This window comes from Salvelinus sp. IW2-2015, unplaced genomic scaffold, assembly GCF_002910315.2.
Source record: "Salvelinus sp. IW2-2015 unplaced genomic scaffold, ASM291031v2 Un_scaffold1900, whole genome shotgun sequence".
Classification (NCBI taxonomy): Eukaryota; Metazoa; Chordata; class Actinopteri; order Salmoniformes; family Salmonidae; genus Salvelinus; species Salvelinus sp. IW2-2015.
This window is the reverse complement of record NW_019943261.1, coordinates 82,801-105,837: the sequence shown is the minus strand read 5'-3', so window position 1 is coordinate 105,837 and position 23,037 is coordinate 82,801. Positions and strand designations below refer to the sequence as shown.

Here is a 23,037-nt window from a genome sequence, read left to right as displayed (position 1 = left end):
GGGTGGCGGGTCTCAGACTGCATCCCACAATGAACAACGCCCAGACTGTGGAGCTCCGGTCTGGCATGATTACACGAGCGTCTGCTGCATGTGAGGCCTGCTTGGACTAATGGCCAAAATTCTCTGAAAGGAATTGGAGGCGGCTTCATGGTTGCGAATTTCCTCTGGCAACAAACTTCTGGTGGATCATCCTGCAATCGAGCAGCCAATTGCACACTCCCTCAACTTGAGACCCTCCTTTGTTCTATGTGACAATGCACATTCTAATGTTGGCCTCTTTGTGTCCCAAGTGTACAGGTGCACCTGTGTAATGATCACTGCTGGATTAATGAACACAGCAATTTTGCACACCACACTTTAAGAAGCTTCTTTTTGTGTGTAAGAGAACATTCTGGATATTTCTATTTCACTCTCATGAAACATCGGGGTGACCCAGTATTTACATGTTGGCATTACCTATTTCTTGCGTCAGTGTATTTATATCGAGCGCGGGTTCAAGAGCAAGGCCCGAAAAAATTCCAGAGACTCCGAGCCACCCAAGCCATAGGGCTGCTTCACTCCCTGCTACTGACGGACAAACGTATACAGGGCATTGTCTCTTGACCAATAGCTCGAAGACAGCTTCTACCCTAAAAGCCCATAAGATGCTAAATAGCCAGACTACCTAAAATAGTCAAATCCAATGGTAACCAAACCACATCACCTGTACAATTCTCCACCGAGCACAACACAAAAACATACACACTTTTACACTCAATTTGCTGCACTGTTTATTTATTGCTACTGCATCAGTTGGACATGGGTCAGTACAGCTAGTATTTTAGCTTTACCTCTTACACCGTTTTATCATCGATGTGATAAATCGAAATTTGATACAAATTGATTCAAATCTACAATGTGTTCTCATACACTTCCTGGGCCAGTGGAAACGTGGCCCTGTGAAAATGACCAGTAGCCTATATGCTGAAACATTGTGCACAGAAAAGGAAAAGGGTTAGCAAACAACTTGACTACATGCCACCTATGCATATATTCTGACGCGTGGTTACAATCATTTGTTTCGAGTGCATGCTGGACCAGTGACCCGACTGAGCACTGGGCCCCGGACTTGACGCACAAGACGGGCGTGTACTCGAGGTCTAGGAACTCCTACTACTCATATCTCTGGGCAAAATTGTCTAGCTCCGTTCTACTAGTAGACCACAATGTGGCTGCGGTGCGCTCTGTGCGAACCGTGATACCGCCAATGGCAATGACAGTGACTCGTCGATACGGAGTGTGCTAAACCCATACTTACTTTGCCAATAGGCTACTTTGCGGCACCACTCTTTCGATTGTGCTATTGCGCTCTCATCTTCAAGGCTTTTTGGCATTGCCAAAAGCAAGTAATGATGACAGTACACAATTACACTTACCAAAAGTTCAAGAAATCACATGTTCAACAGGTTATATTATGGCTATGAACAGCTTACAATGTACAAACGGAGAAAAGAACACAAAATATGAGGTTTATTTTACAATGGTTGTTCAACATGGTTGCCCTGTTCTGTGTGACCAAAGGTCACAAATCCTTGCTGCTGTCTAGATTGCACACTGGTAATCTTCACCAAACATATGGGATTATCAAAATTGGATTTGTTTTCTAATTCTTTTGTGGTTCTGTTTAAATACTGAGCGGAAATATGTCTGGGTCATTACATTTGCAGGAGTAGGAATGCAGACATCACCTCGCATTTTAGGGGCAGTGTGCACAAACAGCCTGTCTTCGTTGAGAGCCAGTTCCTACGGCGGGCGCCTCCCCAATCAGCGCACGGGGCCCTATAGCCTCTCGCTCTCTGCACTTGATCTCCGTCTTATTTATGTAATCGTGCAACATCTATTGCAGCGGAATTGGCGAATTTACATGGCAGATAAATTCGTATATAATCTTTACTTATACGTTTGTTCATTTCGGCTGTTGGGAAGCAGAATAGGAGTTATGCAAAACTGTTGCTAGGACAAAGTATAGTTTGGCACATGAAAGTCGGGGATAATGTTTCTATAAGTAGCTCATTGTGCAATGTATTTGTCTTTCAAAAACATTGGAGACTCTGTTTAACATTTAATCTTAAAGCATCGCGCTGTTCTTGCTCCGATTTTATTACGCCACGTGTAGTTTTTGTTGCTAAACAGTCAACCGTCTATAAAGAATGAGGGGAAATATAAAAAGTTGCGTTGGTCACATGGACAAAAATCCATATCACGATAAATTTACTGAGATTATCACCTAAACGATGAAGTTGAACGATAAATGTATAACATACTTTTTTACGTTCCATATGACTACTACTTGGAATGCTGTAGCCTATCCAATTGTCCCTTAGCAAAACACCCGTGTGGCTGGTAAGGCGGTTAACCTTTACTGCCTTTATATGTAATTCAGACATGATTTTTATGAGTATGAGTGATTAACGCATTTTCAAATCTTGGTAATACATGTTCGTTAATTTATCAAACAATGCGCTGCCTTACTTTCGAATCATAGTTCTACCCGGGTGTGTTTTCCATGATCCTCTCCGACTTGTTTCCTCAGTGAGTTCTTATGCCGAAGCTAAGAGGCGTTTGGAGAAATGTCATGACACTGCTGTCCGTTCAGAATTGTAAGAGGCGCACCTCTGATTCTTTGCCATGATCGCCTTCTGTGATTGGCAAAAGCCCAAAGCGGTTTCCTGCAGTGAAATCGTCCCCCTTCTTTAACACTCTCATGGGTCTTGTCTACTGTGCAGGTCTATAGACCAGGGACATTTGCGGCTCGTGAGATGACTAAATACAGCTGCATATTGCGCAAATATTCAAGACCGCCTTTTCCACAATTGTACTTTACAAATTTAAAAAAAAAGTGAATAGTCATATTACACTAATATTCAGTATCCCTTTATTCAGATTACTTTTGGATCACCTTTGCAGCGATCTGTAGCCTCAGTCTTCTTCGGCGTCATTCACGCTACAAGCTTGACACCTGTCTTTGCGGATGTTTCTCCCATTTTTTCTCTGCAGATCCTCTCAAGCTCTGGTCATGTGATATTGCAGCATTGCCTGCACAGCTATTCAGGTCTCTCCAGAGAGCTATAAGATTGGGTTCAATCTGAGCTCTAGCTGGCCACTCCACAGGGACTTTCAGAGACTTGTCCGCGAGCCACTCCTGCACTTTCTGGCTATGTGCTTAGGGTCGTTGTCCTGTTGTAAGGGAACTTTCGCCCCAGTCTCGAGCGTTCTGAGCACTCTGAGCACATTTTTCCTTTGTGTATCATAGATCTCTATACCTTGCTTTCCGTTATCTTTCCTCAAATCTCACTAGTCTCCCCTTACTGAAAAAACATTCCCCATCAGCCATGAGCATGCCCACCACTAGCTATAACAACTGCTAAGGATGGTTGCCAATGGTGCCAGGTTTCTCCCAGATATGACGCTTTGCATTCAGGCCAAAGAGTTCAATCTTGGTTTCATCAGACCAGAGAATCTTGTTTCTCATGGTCTAAGAGTCTTTAGGTGCCTTTTGGTGCCTTTTCCAAGCGGGCTGTCATGTGCATTTTACTGGAGTGGCTTCCGTCTGGCCACTCTACCATAAAGGCCTGATTGGTGGAGTGCTGCAGAGATGGTTGTTCTTCTGGAAGGTTCTCCCATCTCCACAGAGGAATTCTGGAGCTCTGTCAGTCACCATCGGGTTCTTGGTCACCTCCCTGACCAAGGCCCTTCTCCCCCTTTTGTCAGGGTTGCCTCAGGGGTACGCGCAATGCCACCGAGGGTACGCCAAATAAAAATGTGATTCACATTTTCAAACATTCCATTTAGATTTTCCAACAGGGCAAAACATTTGGGTGATGTTTTTTTTTCTTTCTCTCACCTTAGTAGCCTTGTTTCACTGCCAAAAATAAAATGTAACCATCTAGTGTTCAGCTAATTAACAACACAATGTCAAATACAGGTAGCCTAGTCAAATAATGAACATCCAATCACATTAACCATTACTCTCTCGCGGGAATTCCACTAACGTATGTAGCCAAATGTAGCTGCTGCTCTTTCCGTTTGCTCAAATTGATAAATGGTTTTAAAAAAGTAAGGCCCGCGACCATAGAGACACGTACCAGCTCTACTGGTAGTACTGCTACTACCAGCAGTACTATACCTGCACCTGTCGATGACACAAGTTGTTCTGCTTCCACYTGCACATCCAATGCTAGCATCAGTAATTCTACATTTGTTGCTAGCCCAGCTATCATGGACATTGACAGTTGTGAATCTGATGCAGCCGAAGAACTAGCTGCATTATTTAATTTCAAACTTCACATTTCTCTACTTTAGTGTAATTATCAATATCTGTAAAATGCCCTCTAATTTATTTCCAGCTCTATCACACTAGGCCTATGTATAGTGAACAAAAAAGTAAGCGCAACATTTAAAATGTTGGTCCCATGTTTAATGAGCTGAAATAAAGAATCCTGGAAATTTCCCATATGCACAAAAAGCTTTTTTTCTAAAATGTTGTGCACAAATTTGTTTACATCCCTCTTAGTGAGCATTTCTCCTTTGCCAAGATAATCCATCCACCTGACTGGTCTGGCATATAAACAAGCTGATTTTAAACAGCATGATCATTACACAGGTGCACCTTGTGCTGGGGACAATAAAAGGCCAGTCTAAAATGTGCAGTTGTGTCACACAACACAATGCCACAGATGTCTCCAAGTTGAGGGAGCGTGCAATTCGAATGCTGACTGCAGGAATGTCCACCAGAGCTGTTGCCAGAGGATTGAATGTTAATTTCTCTACCATAAGCCGCCCCTAGTGTCGTTTTGGAGAATTTGGCAGAACGTCCAATCAGTCTCACAACCGCAGACCACATGTAACCACGCCAGCCCAGGACCTCCATATCCGGCTTCTTCACCTGTGGGATCATCTGAGACCAGCCACCCTGACAGATGATGAAACTGTGGGTTTGTACAACCAAAGAATTTCTGTACAAACTGTCAGAAACCGTCTCAGGGAAGCTCATCTGCGTGCCTGTTGTCCTCATCCGGGTCTTGACTTGACTGCAGTTCGGCATCGTAACCGACTAGTGGCAAAATGGCCACTGGCACGCTGGAGATGTGTACTCTTCACAGATTAATCCTGGTTTCTACTGTACCAGGCAGATGGCAGACAGTGTATAGCATCGTGTGGGAGAGCGGTTTGCTGATTGTCAACGTTGTGAACAGCGTTCCCCATGGTGGGGTTATGGTATGGGTAGGCATAAGCTAAGGACAACGAACACAATTGCAATTTGAATGCACAGAGATACCGTGACGAGGCCCGTTGTCGTGCCATTCATCRGCCGCCATCATGTTTCAGCATGATAATGCACAGCCCCATGTCGCAAGGATTTCTACACAATTCCTTGAAGCTGAAAATGTCTGCATACTCACCTAACATGTCACCTGTTGAGCATGTTCGAGATGCTCTGGATCGACGTGTACGACAGTGGGTTGCAGTTCCCGCTAATATRCAGCAACTTCGCACAGCCARTGAGGGGTGGGGCAACATTCCACAGGCCACGATCAACAGCCTAATCAACTCTGTGAAGATGTCGTGCATGAGGSAAAATCGTGTTCACACCAGATACTGACTAGTTTTCTGATCCACGCCCCTACTTTTTTTTTTTTTAAATTGATCTGTATTTCCAGTTGTGAAATCTGTAGTTTAGGGCTTAATTGAAATAAATTAACTGATTTCCTTTATATGAAACTTAGCTCAGTAAAATCGTTGAAATTGTGCATGTTGCGTTTTATATTTTTGTAAGAGTATATCATAGCATTGGTAAAACTATGCGCAAGTGTAGGGAATCCCTGTAACAACACTGGTTAGTATGATTTTTTAAATGTATTTTTATTTATTTCACCTTTTATTTAACCAGGTAGCAAGTTGAGAACAAGTTCTCTATTTACAATTGCGACCTGGCCAAGATAAAGCAAAGCAGTTCGACACATACAACAACACAGTTACACATGGAGTAAAACAAGCATAGTCAAATATACAGTAGAAAAATAAGTCTACATGTACAATGTGAGCAAATGAGGTGAGATAAGAGATAAAGGCAAAAAAAAGACCATGGTGGCGAAAGTAAATACAATATACGCAAGTAAACACTGGACTGGTAGATTTGCAGTGGAAGAATGTGCAAAAGTAGAGAGAGAAATAATGGGTGCAAAAGGAGCAAAATAAAAAATACAGTAGGAGAGGGTAGTTGTTTGGGCTAAATTATAGATGGGCTATGTACAGTGCGTAATCTGTGAGCTTGCTCTGACAGCTGGTGCTTAAAGCTAGTGAGGGAGATGGATTGATGGAACTCTTAAGGTAAGGTGCGATGATAATATGAGGGGTAGTCTACGAGACCTCTGTGCCAGTGGGGCCTACCCATGAACATCAGCCGTATATACAGAAGAGCAGTCCAGCCAAGCAAAACAACCACGCCGACAACATTACATCCAATAACCTGCATTTTGGCTTTAGTTTATTCAGAGCAAATGTAGAGACAACATCAATAGCAGAACAAATGAGGAATGGCGGCTAGGCTGTCCCATGCTAGGTCAACCCAGGTTCTCAAGCTGAGGGAAACCTTTTGATTTCATTTGCATGATGTGTTTGATTCCGTTATAAAGGAACGTATCAGATCGCCTAGTCCTCCCAACCCTGGAAGTAGAATGTAGCTACAGATTCCTTCATTACTGGAGATGCGTGACTGATAGGCCTATACTATTGGGATAGGGACAATGTTGCCAGTGGTCTGGTTCTTGATAAGCACGTTACCTAGGTTTTATTACTGTACACTAGCTGATTACAGTATTCTGTAGAGTTGTTTGTGTAGCAGTACATTTCAGGTACTGAGTGAAGTTTGGTATAATGAATATCCAGCTGAACAGAAAGGAGCAGTCGTAGGGCAAGTCAATCGGGTTTATTACAAGTTGTAATGGAGACGCCTCCAGCACAGAGTAGAGAATGTRTAACTGGCCTCTTGGAGACGGGCCCTTTTTTTCTTCTAATCAGATAGCACCAACTGTTCTGGAAACACCAGCCCGAGAGGCTCGCAGTTCACAACCAAGGCAGCGGCTTTGTCAGCTGCTACAGAATCAGTGTCCCCAGAAGGTCATCAATACAACCGTGAATAGTCAGTGTGTCCTTGTACCTCCAGTCTGGCGTCAATCACTATCAACCGATATGAGCATAATCCATAACAAGTCTAGTGACCAACCCCCACCTTGAGTGTCACAACTAGAACACTGGAAATGTGTGTTACAGAAATATGCTAAACATTGTGTRAATCACTCTTAACTAAATATGATCTTTAGTCCTCTTTAATTTTCCAATTATATATGGCCAAACCAGGGGAGAACGACTGCCCCCTCTCATTGAAGCCATGGAAGTTAAAGGCAACAGTGGTACGGGATGCATTTGTTAGCAGAAAACAATATAGTGAATGTGGAAAAAATTTGGAAAAAATGCCATCTTTGTGTAAAAACATTTTTGGAAGACCATCATGGTACCAGTAATTGCTTCTAATACACCAAATGTATGTCCTTGAACCATTTATTATAATATTTTTAATCGCACACAAGTATACGGGTCATTTAGTTGCTAATGGCAGCCTGCAGTACCCCAGTCGGTCTTCAACTTGAGTTACTCAATGAGAGGGAGCAGCGTCACTTCCTGGWGTAGCTCAAATGTTTCAGGTTATGTCTCCATGAGACGCCGCCTTAACAGATTTCAATTGGCTTCAATGCGCTATTGTGTCTTCACATAGGAATGAAAGGTGGCACCTCATCGTTTTGTCTGTGTGCACACATTGGGCCACACACACTGTCACTGATTAACTCACAATGGACTAATACTGTGTGGAGAACAAACAGGCGAAGGTGTATTTCTCCAGCCTTTCATCTGGCCGCGGGGCCCAGTGGGAACACAAAGGGCACCTTTGAACAGTCAGCATGAGACAGGACATGCATCCCTGGTTGGACGCTACAGTACAGGCTTTAGGTTATGTGGCTGGGCTGCTGACATCCACGTGGACTTTACTATAGCCTAGTCAGTATGGGAGATAATGGATGCTAGACTAAAGAACATGATGACTGATTGTGGCTGGGCTGGGCTCCCTTTTTTTGGTTTGGTGCTTCCTAGGAATGTAGGACAACATACTGTCGACTGATTACATTAACTGTAGTAGGTGTGAGACTGTTGCTGCACCCAGACCGGGGGTATAGTGGAGGGTGAACTTCTCTTTCGCAACTTTCTATTTGTGAAATGGCATTCACGCACTTTAACCACTACATCACTGCCCCAGACCTAACTGTTGATATTAAACTGCATTTCCTAGTTGTTCTACATATGTAAACCGTTCCATGATAGATATATATATATATATATATATATATATATATGGGCAGAACATTATTCCGTCAGTTTGAGGTTGTTGACAGCCATGTGAACTGCATCGTGTTAGGAAAATAGAACTCATGTGGACTAACCAGTTACTGACAAAGTGCATCACTTGCTGTGGCTTGAGCTGCTCTATACGAAGACGGTCCTGATTGGCACACTGCTATTCACGCCTTTCTGTGGATCAGTGCACAGCAGATGTAGGCAAAGGTGTCACTCACTCCATTAGGGGGGGCTCCCGAGTGGCGCAGCGGTCTAAGGCACTGCATCTCAGTGCTAGAGGCGTCACTACAGACGCTCTGGGTCGAATCCAGGCTGTATCACAACCGGCCGTAATTGGGAGTCCGATAGGGCGYCGCACAATTGGCCCAGCGTCGTCCAGGTTTGGCCGGTGTAGGTCGTCATTGTAAATAAGAATTTGTTCTTAACTGACTTGCCTAGTTAAGTAAAGGTTGTCAATATTTATTTAGCTTAATCTGTGTTTGATTACAGAAAACCCAGGTGGCTGAGGTGGATTGGTTGTACTTTAGTTGTGCAATCAGGATGTGAATGGTCTCAACACAGGATCTGTAGTTCCGGTTTTGGCCACAAGATGGCCCACTGAAGTCACTATTGAGCAGCCTTGTCCATTACACTTCATTTTAGCCCCGTTCAGGACATTGGGTAAGACTGCAATTCAGTGGCAGGAACTCTCTTTTGAGTTTCATGGCAGATGACGTTAGACATTCTCACCTCTCTGCAGAGGGGCTGAGTTGTGTTGCCTATATGTGCATGCTTGGCCCCAGTCCCATAACACGGCGGGAAGAAGCCACGGATGTTCAGTATTTTCACCACAGCTCTGGCTCAGCTGCCCTCCTCCCGGTGCTGTGTGAGTAAACAAAAACAACTCTCTGATGAAGCGCGAGCCTGTATCAATTAGACTAGTCCCGAGACACGGCCGTAGATCTACAGATAGGACTAGTTGTCAGCCTGGTATAACTAGTAAACCGGTTAAGCGCTCAAGTCTTCCACGCTGAACAGTTCATATCATGTTTCTGCACAATCTGAATGTATCCAATATCCACACATGACACTAGCAGTACAACACTGTTAAAAGCTATGAAAATATTGACGTTACACCCTTAGCCTCCTCCTTAAATCACGACTTTTAAACACTTAATAGTTTTTAGTGCTGTGGTTTACATAACTTCTCTGTTGACAAAGCATAGGCCTGTTTATTTAGGATGCGTGTGGTACTTTACTTGGCCATGTAGGCCAAGTAAAGTACCGTGGCCTACGTGTTCCAGGCTTCATGTTTGTGTGTGTGTGTGTGTGGTTGAGGTAGATTAGTAGCTATCTGTCATACATTAGTGTTTCTCTGGGAGGGTGACTGCATTAGAGCTGCTTAGCCTGGAGGGATCCTGTCAGCAGAAATGTGGTGAAACGYTCTCCATTTAAGAGTTCTGRYAGGCGCTTCACTTCAAGGCTGCGGCGGCGTTTTATAGGCAGGAAGATGGCTGACCTTCGCTCAGCACAGGACCCTCTTTCCTTGTACACACACGAGCATACACTTGTTTTAGCTCTATCTCCTTCCTATACTATTTGTCAGGCGCACAGACGTACTGAAACTCACACGAAGCCCCTAGAGCGACAAGTAACCTCCACAGACTGAGTTAAGGCACRGGTGTTATTCATTAGTGTTGCTCTTGTCCTCCCCTCCGTAGAGCTCAGCACAGYGAGAACTGTTGTCTTCATAGACGTGTGATGAATGTTTCCACACACAGCGATCACTCGTCAAGCCTCCAGTCTSCATCCTGACTGATATGTTGGCTAATAATCTTAGCAAAATTTTGCGTCATTTGTTTTACGTCATCTGTCCACGAGATTAGTTGGCAAAATCCGTATGGAAGTTTTGCGATTTGTAATTCCATGTGGAGAAATTCATGACCTTTTACCAAGAGTAGTGAGTTCAGTGTGTTGTCGTGCTGAGAACTGAAGTCTCTGGGACAGACCTTCCCTCTCACACAACAGCAGCAGCCCAAGCCATCAACTGTGCCCGCTCCCTTGAGTTAATTAACATCAGGTCCAAGACCATCACTGGATATGTTTCTATTTGTGTCGTTTCAGATGGGAATGAGCGAGGCTTTRGTGGAAACTCATGTAGGCTAACCGCTGTTCTGCAATGGATTCCTGTTGGACTTTTTTTCTCTCCAGAAAACACTCCACGCTGTCAGAGCAAATTACCCATAGGCRGAGTGAATATTCAAAARTGTTCTCAAATGCAGTAGATTTGAATACAGCCATAGAGCTTACCCCATGTGTAGACTATTGCACAGTGTTTACAAGAAGCTGATATGACTAATGCTTTCCTCCCCTGCCCTTCTAACTCATCGACGCCTCAACTCAAAACACAAGCCAGCATACTGTAGCTGAAGGATAAGCCATTAGTTACACTGTTAAACACGGAGATGGGTTGGGGATGGTAAGAGCACTGAATCCCAGTTCAGTATATGATCCCCCTCTAATCTTTTCTTTCACAACTTTCTATAAGCCTCTCCAGGGAGACGTAAGTGGCACCCTATTCCCTATATAGTGCACGACRTTTGACCAGAGCCCTATGGGTCCTGTTTTAAAAGTAGTGTACTATATAGGGTACCATTTGAGACGCTACCCGTCTGTATTTAGTGCCTCCGTCTTTTGGCCTTTCCTAGCCTTTATTTACTGTTGAAGCTTTTTTGTTCAGGTCATAATGAAGTGGCAGTCCAAAACCTCCCTGGCTGTAAAAGTGAGTGACGTGAGGAGGTGCCTGTGGATCTTTATCTGTTTTCAGGCCTAGGGAGGCTGAGAGCCATTTTCCCTTAATGGAGCTGTGAGCTCTCAGGTTATAAAGGTTTGGTCAAACAGGACTGTAATCTGAGGTGTTTATCTGAGTGTTAGTGGGTGAGAACCAGGAGGACAGGCCAGAACAGGAGCTGTTCCGCATGTTACTGCAGGGSAGATGCGATGGGAGTGACACACACTAACACAAGGATTAACATTTGCATTGCAAAACATATATACGTCACAATGTACACAAACCAGCCAGGCGTTTCTTAGAAAAATAACATTTTATATGCCAAGTGTGTTATAATCATCCTGGACAGGTAGGCAGACCTGTGTGATTCACCATAAATGTAACCTCCCAGAGATGCTCTATAAACTGTTCTCAGTTCAGTCTCTAAGCCTTAACAACCCCTCCCAGACACTCTAGATCTGCTGTGCTGCAAACTCTTTTCAGTTCAGCCCAGACCTGACCAACCTCTTACTGCTCARTTCGTTCTGAATTCTGCATATCACTGATGATAACGCTCACAATTCTTGGGTCAAGTTACCTCAGACGCCTCGCCGCTCCGTCTTTTCCTTTCAGGTCGTCCCCTAGGCAGATTGCTTTGCTAGCGTCAAGGGCTCAAACCAAGGCTAAAAATAGACCCTCAGTATGCCACACCAGTGTCTGGCCCGGCCTCTCTCTCTCTCTCTCTCTCTCTCACACACACTCGGCTGTATTAACAGGGCAGTTGGATGGCTAGTTGTAGGGCAATTGGCTGGCTTGAAGCCTATACGTAGGCATGGCATGTGGCAATGGGAGGTAGTGAGCACTGTTGTTTTTGCAGTAGAAGAGCAGCAGACACCTATAGTGAGTGAGTACGCTGAGAATGAGGAAGTGGAGTCCAGGACACACACACACACAGCGCACTCTGCCAAAAGGAAACCACACAAAGCAGGGCTGCCTTCCTGCCTCACAGATGGTCTGCCTGTGGAGGAGGAGGGGGGGAGGGGATTGGGGGTTGTGACAGAGGCCTAGCAGAGCTCTGGGTAGACACAAAGGAGAAAGAGCTAGGCAGCTGAGCTTAGGGCTGTCATGTGTTAGAATGGATCTAGCTAGCAGCAATTGCTGGTGAAGCTAAGCTAGCCAGGGCTGTGTCTATTCTGATGTCTTCAGATTGCATAGTGGAATCTGTTGCACCTTTGGCCTCTTTTTTTTTGTGTGTGTTTGTTTTTTTGTGTGTACAGTCCTATATCACTCCAAAGCAGTATTTTCTAAATGTATGAAATGCTATACAAACTTGGTCAAAAGATGTTACTTTCCAGCTTCTGAACATAGCCTAATCTATATAAATATTTCCTGTTATCCACTACATGTTCAGTATGTATGCCTACAGCCATTTTAATTCTTCCTCTCCTCATACTGTAGGTGTAAGTACTGGCACTACGATGACAACCTGTTGACGTCCAGTGTRGTCATCGTGTTTCACAACGAGGGCTGGTCCACCCTGATGAGGACGGTCCACAGCGTCATCAAGAGAACGCCCAGACGATARCTGGCCGAGATCGTCATGATCGACGACTTCAGCAACAAAGGTAGCATTGGTTTGAGTACTAGTAATTACAACACAAGGCTGATAGGGTTTTGTCTTTGTACCAATATTGTCTTATGAACTAACGCTCGCCCKCTTACTAACTCTGACTTTGCTGACAGCTACATTATTGATGTACTTACTGTGACATGTGGTTGTCCCACCTAGCTACCTTAAGATCAATGCACTAAGTCGCTCTGGATAAGAGGGTCTGCGAAATGACTTGCATGGAAATGTTTGTTCCATTTTGAATTAGCCAATCAGGTTAGACTAGAAGGCTTCATGACATCACTCTACTGCAGTGTACCAGCGCTTCACTGCTGTACTTGTACATTTCCTCACAAGCCTTAGTGCATAACATGTCTATTCTTGGTTTAAGGTTAAAAGCACCCTGCTTTGTTTCAGCTAGGCTAGTAGATAACTACAGTTGGCTGTAAGCAGGGGACCCCCACTCCAATTACCAAGTAAAACGCCCAGCAATTGAATCAGCGCTCTGCAACAACACTTTGCCATTGTCATGCTAAATTATCACCGGCTATGAAAAGCATTGGAGTGGAACAGCCTTTCGCCCCAAGTGTCTCCCTTAGTCCTGCATTGTGAGGCCCTGCCCAAGCAATGGAACACCATTCAGTTGTACTGTGAGAGCCTAGTCCACCATTCAGTAGAACTGTGAGAGCCTAGTCCACCATTGTGAAAAGCTGGCTGAGTAATTCCCCTGAAGCGGGGGCACCACAACACCAAAAGATACGTAATGGACACTGACTTCATGAGAACATCAAGAGCTCAGAGAATTCATCTCGTTAAGCATGCAGCCTGCTACTGATTGCTATTACCAAAGCCTGCTACAGTATTCTAAACCATCTGCATGCTATCACAAGCACTTCATTGCCAATAAAGCTGGTGTGGCCATTGGAAACAGGGTTTTGAAGGAGAAAGATGCCACGTTATTGCTCAGGTTTCACATCAGTTGTTGCACATTTTGTTCTACAGCAGGCGGTCACAGCCGAACATACACAAGTAATTATAAAGTTTGTGACTAACTCACAGACCGCAAGCAATATATAGCGATGCCAGGGGCTCATCGTCTTTGCACTTCTGATGTTATGGAATTAAACTCAAGGTTATTGTTTGAAATAGTATTCTAGGGTTGATACAGAAATATCTCTGTATAGTTAAAGCATGAAACCGTCTTGCTGCTGATAGGTACTTATCACAGTGGTAGGCCGTGCCTTTTCGTACTACAACAAAAGCGGTACCTGCTTTGTGCCGTCCCCGYTAGCGACGAACCTGCCGTTTTTACTTGTAGAATTGCAATTCCGGTCAGTGGCCAACAACTTGACTTTGAGCCAATCAGAGAGCACAAACCCCCACGTGGGAGAGCCTACAGGTGTGACAACAAAGATGGGAAGAGGGTGTTTTCTCCGTACAGCCACAGTTAAATGTCATGAGCCAGTCACACTTCATATGCAATGTTAGCTAGCTAAGTGCACAGACTCAATGCACACAACACTAAATATTTCCTGCAAGCTAGCTAACCACTGGAGCAAATATTGACATAAGGAAATCACAATGGATTAGTTTCCATGAATCCGCTGCCTGTGTTAGCTGCAGTGTCCTTAGCTAGCTACGCTACATTACCAAAAGTATATGGACACCTACTCGTCGAACGTCTCATTCCAAAAACATGGGCATTAAAATGGAGTTGGTCCCCCCACATTGCTGCAATAACAGCCTCCACTCTTCTGGGAAGGCTTTCCACTTGGAACATTAGTTAAGTCGGGCACTGATGTTGGGTAATTAGGCCTGGCTTGCAGTCGGCATTCCAATTCATCCCAAAYGTGTTCGATGGGGTTGAGGTCTGGGCTCTGTGCAGGCCAGTCAAGTTCTTCCACAACGATCTCGACAAACCATTTCTGTTTGGAACTCAGTAGTGAGTGTTGCAACCAAAGACAGACGATTTTTACTCACTTCAGCACTCTGCGGTCCCGTTCTGTGAGCTTGTGTGGCCTACCACTTCGCGGCTGAGCCGCTGTTGCTCCTATACGTTTCCACTTCACAATAACAGAACCTACAGTTGACCAGAACAGCTCTCGCAAGGCAGACATTTGATGAACTGACTTGTTGGAAAGGTGACATCCTATGATTGTGCCACGTTGAAATTCACTGAGCTCTTCAGTAAGGCCATTCTACTGCCAATATTTTGTATGTGGATATTGCATGGCTTTATGCTCAATTTTATACACCTGTCAGCAACAGYTGTATGTTACACTAGCTTGCAAATATGCTAACGTTAGCTAGCTAGTTAAACTTTTGGCCATTGGCTGGTACTAGCTGTATGGGGTTATGGAGAATGAATTGAATTGTTTCTTCGTCATCTAGCTCTGGCTAGTATCAACAAGGACTTTCTGCAAAATTACAACATTAGCACAGCTAGCTAGCTAACATTGGAATCTAGACCATAAACTTAGCAACACACTGGCATGCAGTGTCAAACAATGCTTCTGCCACCTTTTGGTTTAGAGTATTTTAACAAGGCTGACGACTTCAAGGTCTTTGCTGTGTGAACTGGAGGTTGACTGCTGACACTCTGTTCAGAGGTGCTAAGTACTGTCGGCCGGCAAAGGTTTGATAATCCTACCGGTGTGTCTGGGCTATAAGCCTCTAGTGACGATTGTAATATATAATCTGCACAACCACTATAGTTGTAAATGCAGTCATACTAGCACAATAATGATCAAATACTGTACGATATCCTATTGTGTACATATCAGGCTATTACTAGGAATACTACCTCTTCTATTACTTGTTATTGATTTGAGTCTTATTGAAGTATTGTACTGCAATGTTCTGGGGCCTAGCACACAAGCGTTTCACTGCACCTTTTGTACCTCCTGGTAAACTGTGTACGTGACAAATAAAAGTAGGTGTAATCTCACTGTCCCTGTCGGTCTCCAGTGCACCTGAAGGAGAGACTAGAAGAGTACATTAAGCAGTGGAACGGCCTGGTCAAACTGCACCGCAATGAGAAGCGAGAGGGCCTCATCCAGGCTAGGAGTATAGGAGCCCATGTAGCCACCCTGGGACAGGTAGGCTACAGCTACTCCATCACCTCTACACTTACTGTGTGTGGATGAGACAAAGGGGAATGAATTAATGGATTGATCTGGAGCCACTAATATAGATTTACATCCATATAGAAGGAAAGATATGGAATGGCAACAACTCCTCTGTCAAGRAACTGTTCTCTCCAGTGTCTGACGTGTTTGGCCGCTGTGTGTGTCCTGTCGTCTATAGGTTCTTATCTATTTAGACGCTCACTGTGAAGTCGCTGCCAACTGGTACGCCCCTCTGGTGGCCCCCATATCCAAGGACAGGTATGAGTGGTCTGTGGCTGTGATTTTGAATATTTCTACTTCATATATGATGACTTGTTCTACTGTAATAATGAAAAATATTCTGACCCATCCATCAATGAATGGTGCAGGTCATGAATCCTCTCCACCAGAAACATCTCTGTATTATGTCACAGCATAACTAGTGATATACATTGACGTATATACAACCTAATTCATGTGCAGATGATTGTATTGAAAATGTATAGATGGGTGTATCCATCCATGCTGAGTATGCAAAGCTGTTTATCTATGCTAAATATTGATCAGTAATTAATATCCATTTAGTGCAGTGGTCTGCCCCACTGTAACATCTTGTGTGTATTCTCATTGCCTGTTTCCAGAACGGTATGCACTGTACCTCTGATAGATTATATAGACGGCAGTGATTATACCATAGAGCCCCAGCAAGGTGGTGATGAGGACGGGCTGGCCCGGGGAGCCTGGGACTGGAGCCTGCTGTGGAAGAGAGTGCCTCTCTCCAGCAGGGAGAAGGCTAAGCGAAAGCATAAGACTGAGCCTTATCGGTAAACATCCTGCTACCATCCATGCCTTGCATGTCCATCTAAAACCCAGATGTATTGTTTGTTTCCCCCCTGTGTGTGTGTGTGTGTGTGTGATGCATGAAACCCTCCATCTCCCCACCGGCTGTCCCTATCCAGAACGGTGTGCACGGTCCCTCTCATAGACTCCATAGAAGGGAAGACATTCCAAATTGACCCACAAGGGGGAGGGGACGAGGATGGCTTTGCCCGCGGAGCATGGGACTGGAGCATGCTCTGGAAGCGTGTGCCCCTCAGTAGCAGGGAGAAGGAGAAGAGATTAACTAAAACTGGTGTGTGTGTGTGTGTGTGATGCATGAAACCCTCCATCTCCCCACCGGCTGTCCCTATCCAGAACGGTGTGCACGGTCCCTCTCATAGACTCCATAGAAGGGAAGACATTCCAAATTGACCCACAAGGGGGAGGGGACGAGGATGGCTTTGCCCGCGGCGCATGGGACTGGAGCATGCTCTGGAAGCGTGTGCCCCTCAGTAGCAGGGAGAAGGAGAAGAGATTAACTAAAACTGAGCCCTATCGGTAATTTATCYGCACTAAAAAAAATCTGCCCTGCTTGCAACATCAACCTCTGAGGCACAAATTATGCACTAGAGTATACAATATGCTGTCTGCGTGTACAGTACTATTTGCTTGGCCTTGGCTTGCTCATACTACTGCTTGGCACTTCTCTATAGTGTATAACTGTATGCTGACCTGCTAGTGATCGCAGTATTTTAACTATGAAACACAAGTGCTACCTCATGTAGATGTAACAATAATCAGAAAGCTATGTAATACCCATTAATTACCAACTGTAGCACTCAATGTGGCTTATTAATTTCTCTAACTTGCTCTAGTGCCAAATTTCATGCTCTWGAAGAAATGCCTATGGCCTGGATCAATTTGTCCGAACCCTGAATGCTAGCAGTCTCTGATACCTGGAAGGAATTCTGACAGATGCCACTGCTTGTGCCTTAGAAATCAACGCTTAAGTCTTTGAAATTAAACTCTTTGAAATCTCTCACTAATGTCCTGCATTCTCATCCTCAGTTTTTCTTGGTGCGATTTCCTCACCAATAATCTCTTCGGTCTTCTCCACAACTCGGTATCCTACCACGTTATTCTATTATTTGAGAAAATAAGTCAGTAATGTTTCACCGTCGATGGCTAGCATGATATTTGGTCATTTGGGAGCACTCTTTGGGTCAATGTACTTGTTCACTCTTTTTGTCATAATGCTTATGTTTCTCCCTATTTCATCATGTATCCACCTTCTTCCCTACTACATTTTGAGCTCTTGTCCCGCTCTCTGGATGAGACTCCTGTGGATTGTGGGTAATGTAGTTTTGGGCCTTTCTCAGGTCTCCTGCCATGGCTGGGGGGCTGTTTGCCATTGAGAGGGACTTCTTCTTTGAGCTGGGCCTCTATGACCCAGGACTGCAGATCTGGGGAGGGGAGAACTTTGAGATATCCTATAAGGTAAACACTAAGACCACCTAAAGCTCTCAATCATCTATGAAAGATTTCACATCATAATAAAATACTTGGGCTATTGTTTGGTCCTGTATTGATACTGTTACTAATCATGCATAATGATTAGTAGCTGTTCTTTATTTGCTGTGAATTTCAACTATGTTGTCTCTCTATTGTACTGGTATACTATTGTATTTTCAGCTTTATATGTACCATCTGTGTAACTCCAGCATGTTCTATTGTCCTGATCTGACCCCAGATCTGGCAATGTGGTGGCCAGCTGCTCTTCGTGCCGTGCTCCCGCGTGGGCCATATCTACCGCCTACAGGGCTGGCAGGGCAACCCACCCCCTGCCCACGTTGGCTCCTCGCCCACACTTAAGGTCAGTGTGCCAAGTATGTCAAACTAAGCACCCAGGCTGCCCCGCTTAGCCTGCTTCCAGATCTGCGTTCAATCTCTTTCCAACTCCTATGGTAATTGTCACAATGACTGTAAGAGTTGGCAGGACAACACAAACAGATCTGGGACCAGGCTAGCCCACTCTGGCAAATCCCTGGCAGCTTTTCTTCGCTCCTTTGAGCTGACCTGGCACCATCTGCTTATTTACTTGGATTCATCCTTGTAAACTAATATGGTTCAGCCAGTTTCAAATGTCTACAAGGGTAACTAGATTGAATGATATATTGTGCTAAGGACAGTTCATGTAGGCCTACAGCCATTTATCAAATGGTCAGTAGTGGATTAATTATATGGATATCATCATATGTATCGGTCATCTGTATTGTATCATAAAACATCAGCAATCTTATGGAAYAACACCATATGAGAAGTAGCATATGGATTGACTGACTGATGTCCTCCAAGAGGTGTTGTCCTTCATGGAAACGAATAATTGGTGTTTTATTCTGATRCTCCCTGCTCCAGAACTARGTGCGTGTGGTGGAGGTTTGGTGGGACGACTACAAGGACTACTTCTACGCAAGCCGGCCGGAGACCCTCACCCTGGCCTACGGGGACATCAGCCAGCTCAAGAAGTTCAGAGAGGAGCACCGCTGCAAGAGCTTCAAGTGGTTCATGGAAGAAATTGCCTATGACATCCCCATGAACTACCCACTGCCCCCCAAAAACGTGGAGTGGGGAGAGGTAGGCTAAAGTATTGTKCATATTTCATACTACACAATAGTAGCTAAAAGCTGAATTGCAGTCTTACTTCATTAAAATATCAACATATGCATCTGTTGAAGAGTAGTGTGTTACTGTCCGCTACATGACCAAAAGTATGTGGACACCTGCTCGTTGAACATCTCATTCCGACATCATGGCCTTTTAGTGGAGTTTGTCCCCTGCTTTAACAGCCTCCACTCTTCTGGGAAGGCTTTCCACTAGATGTTGGAACGTTGCTGTGGGGACTTGCTTTCTTTCAGCCACGAGCATTAGTGAGGTTGGGTGATTAGGCCTGGTTTGCAGTTGGCGTTCCAATTCATCCCATAGATGTTCAATGGGGTTGAGGTTAGGGCTCTGTGCAGGCCAGTGAAGTTCTTCCACATCGATCTCGACAAAACATTTCTGTATGGACCTCGTTTTGTGCACAGGGGCATTGTCATGCTGAAACAGGAAAGGGCCTTCCTAAAACTGTTGCCARAAAGTTGGAAACACAGAATCATCTAGAATGTTGTATGCTGTAGCGTCAAGATTTCCCTTTACTGGGACTAAGGGGCCTAGCCCAAACCATGAAAAACAGCCCCAGACCATTATACCTCCTCCACCAAACTTGACAGTTGGCACTATGCATTTAGGCAGGTAGTGTTCTCCTGGCATCTGCCAAACCTAGATTTGTCTGTTGGACTGCCAGATGGTGAAGCCTGATTCATRGCTCCAGAAAATGCGTTTCCTCTGCTCCAGAGTCCAATGGCGGCGAGCTTTACACCACTCCAGCCGACGCTTGGCATTGCACATGGTGATCTTAGGCTTGTGTGTTGCTGCTCGGCCATGGAAACACATTTCATGAAGCTCCCGACGAACAGTTATTGTGCTGACGTTACTTCCAGAYYCAGTTTGGAACTCGATAGCGTTGCAACTCGCCGGTCCCGTTCTGTGAGCTTGTTTGGCCTACCACTTCGCTGCTGAGGCGTTGTTGCTCCTAGACGTTTCCACTTAACAATAACAGCACTTACAGTTGGCCTCTCGAGTGTCGCAGCGGCCTAAGGCACTGCGTTGCAGTGCTTGAGGCGTCACTGCAGACCCGGGTTCGATCCCAAGCTGTGTCACACCCGACCGTGACCGGGAGACCCATGAGGCAGCGCACAATTGGCCCAGCGTCATCCGGGTTAGGGGAGGGTTTGGCCGGCAGGATTTCCTTGTCCCATCGCGCTCTAAAGAATCCTTGTGGCGGGCCAGGTGCCTGCAAGCTGACTWCGATCGCCAGCTGGACAGTGTTTCCTCCGACACATTGGTGCGGCTGGCTTCCGGGTTAAYCGAGCAGTGTGTCAAGAAGCAGTGTGGCTTGACTGGGTCTTGTTTCYGAGGACGCATGGCTTTTGACCTTCGCCTCTCCCGAGCCCGTAGGGGAGTTGCAGCAATGGGACAAGACTGTAACTACCAATTGGCTATTATGAAATTGGGGAGAAAAATCTGGTAAATCTATATAAATAAAAAGCGCTTACAATTGACTGGAGAAGCTCTAGCAGGGCAGAAATTTGACGAACTGACTTGTTGGAAAGGTGGCATCCTATGACGGTGCCACGTTGAAAGTCACTGAGCTCTTCAGGAAGGCCATTCTACTGCCAATYTTTGGCTATGGAGATTATATGGCAGTGTGCACGATTTTATACACCTGTCAGCATCAGGTGTGGCTGAAAAGTCAAATCCACTCATTTGAAGGGGTGTTCACATACACTACATATACACAAAAGTATGTGCATTTGGAATGTATAGTGAACATTATTGCTTTGTTCCAGGTCCGTGGATATGAGACCAGCTACTGCATTGACAGTATGGGCCACACCAACGGAGGCAATGTGGAGATTGGACCCTGTCACAGAATGGGTGGGAACCAGGTGAGAAAACCCTTTGTGTCATTTGGGATTATAGACTTTATTTATTCCTAAACATTATTCCTCATTTACTGATAAAACACCTTTTGTAGCTTTTCAGGATAAATGAAGCCAACCAGCTCATGCAGTATGACCAGTGCTTGACGAAAGGACCAGACGGGTCGGCGGTGATCGTTACACACTGTAACATGAACGAGAACACAGAGTGGAGATACTTCAAGGTATGCAGCTGCATCTAACTTCATATATAAGAACCTCCTTAGATTGGTGCCATTGTTTCAATATATGATTGCTTCATAAGATGTGGTAAACAGTTGGAAAGAGAATCCAGCCTTGTTACCAATACAGTATTATGAGTTTTTTCCTATCGTGCTCCAGCTTGAGATGGTACTGCTGAACATAGCTTATTAGCATGTATGTGTGAGGGTATATGTAGTGTAAGTGAACTCACTGTTTCGTTTCCCTCCCAGGACCTCCACAGGTTCACCCACGTCCCCACGGGGAGGTGCCTGGACCGGTCGGACGTCCTCCACAAGGTCTTCATCGCAGACTGTGACACCAGCAAAAGCACACAAAAGTGGGAGATGAACAATATTGTAGCGGTTTAAAGCTACGGCCGCACAGAGGGTACTTTACTCCTACTGGAACTCACTCAGCAGGACAGGGCATCGAACACTGCACTTCAACTGTCTGCTGCATTGAGAGGTTGTGGACGTCCAAAATGGCACACTATTTCCCTATATAGTGCACTACTTCCAGAGCCCTATGGGCAGGGGCGTCAATTGTGTATGGCAGTCAACATACACCAATTATTTTAAAATGGGCTACTAAAGTCATTCCAATCCCCATTAAATGGCAAATGCAGTTTAAGCTGTAATAGCTGGCAGGCCTCCGAGCAGGTGGGAAAGTCTGTTTGTTTGTCTGGATAGAGCACATTGAGCTGAGGTAGCTTTTGTCTTAAAACAGTGCGGAGGTGGAAGATTGCTGTAGATGGCTATGAAACTGCACTTTTGACTTCACGTGGAACTTAACTCGTTTTTAATCCCGGTGCGGAGCTAGTGCTTAGCAGCTAATTGCTGTATAACATGTTTGTAGAACGTTAAGTCCCTTATTGACTGTGGGGAATGAAGCTACAACTAAGGTGATAATGGCTGGAGTCAATTTTTCTTGTTTTCGCTYTCTCCAAATAGCTTTTTAGAGTTTTTAAATTTTGTAGGTTTAGCTGAAATGACGGCCCTGCCTAAGGGCCCTGGTCAAAAGCAATGCACTATATAGGGGATACTGTGCTCTCTCAACCATGTCCCACGGAAGATACTCCTCCGTACACACACTTGGATAATGGACCTTTTTTTCAGTTGTAGATGTTTACACATTCTTGCTCTCTTCTCTCGATCTTTACATCTTATTGGGGTATTTGGGCTATTACTCAGGGGTCTGAGAATGTTTTRTAACTTTAAAAAAACATTGGTGGAGGATTCATTAATCAATGTGCAGAATTGAACAATTCAACAATTCAAAACCACTTCTAGTAGTCGTGTAACAAACTGCCCACTAGCTAGGTTTTTAAGAATACTATGTTTTTGAAAACTGCAATGGATTATAACCTSGTCTCAGATCTGTTTGTACAATGYCCCATAGGTGTTTAATTGGCAAGAAAGCACAAACAGATCTGGGACCAGGCTAGATGGATAAGTCCACTCATGAATCATGGTCAAGAATGAACACTGGATGTTTTGAAAGGACTTACTACTTCAATGATGT

The 23,037-nt window shown here is 44.8% G+C and overlaps 1 protein-coding gene across 2 annotated transcripts in view; it reads left to right on the top strand.

The window, feature by feature from the left end:
* The window catches only part of LOC112072355 (N-acetylgalactosaminyltransferase 7-like), a 48,429-nt gene extending 25,566 nt beyond the window's left edge, over positions 1-22,863 (top strand). Inside the window, 10 exon segments of one of the 2 annotated variants that reach the window (XM_024139759.2) lie at positions 12,656-12,822; positions 15,774-15,904; positions 16,113-16,192; positions 17,108-17,290; positions 18,112-18,229; positions 18,483-18,605; positions 19,148-19,366; positions 21,181-21,279; positions 21,369-21,497; positions 21,747-22,863. In XM_024139759.2, the coding sequence (XP_023995527.1) occupies positions 12,656-12,822; positions 15,774-15,904; positions 16,113-16,192; positions 17,108-17,290; positions 18,112-18,229; positions 18,483-18,605; positions 19,148-19,366; positions 21,181-21,279; positions 21,369-21,497; positions 21,747-21,884 (1,387 nt within the window). In that variant the 3' untranslated portion in view covers positions 21,885-22,863. 2 annotated transcript variants of the gene reach the window in all.
* Positions 22,864-23,037: the final 174 nt, after the last annotated feature.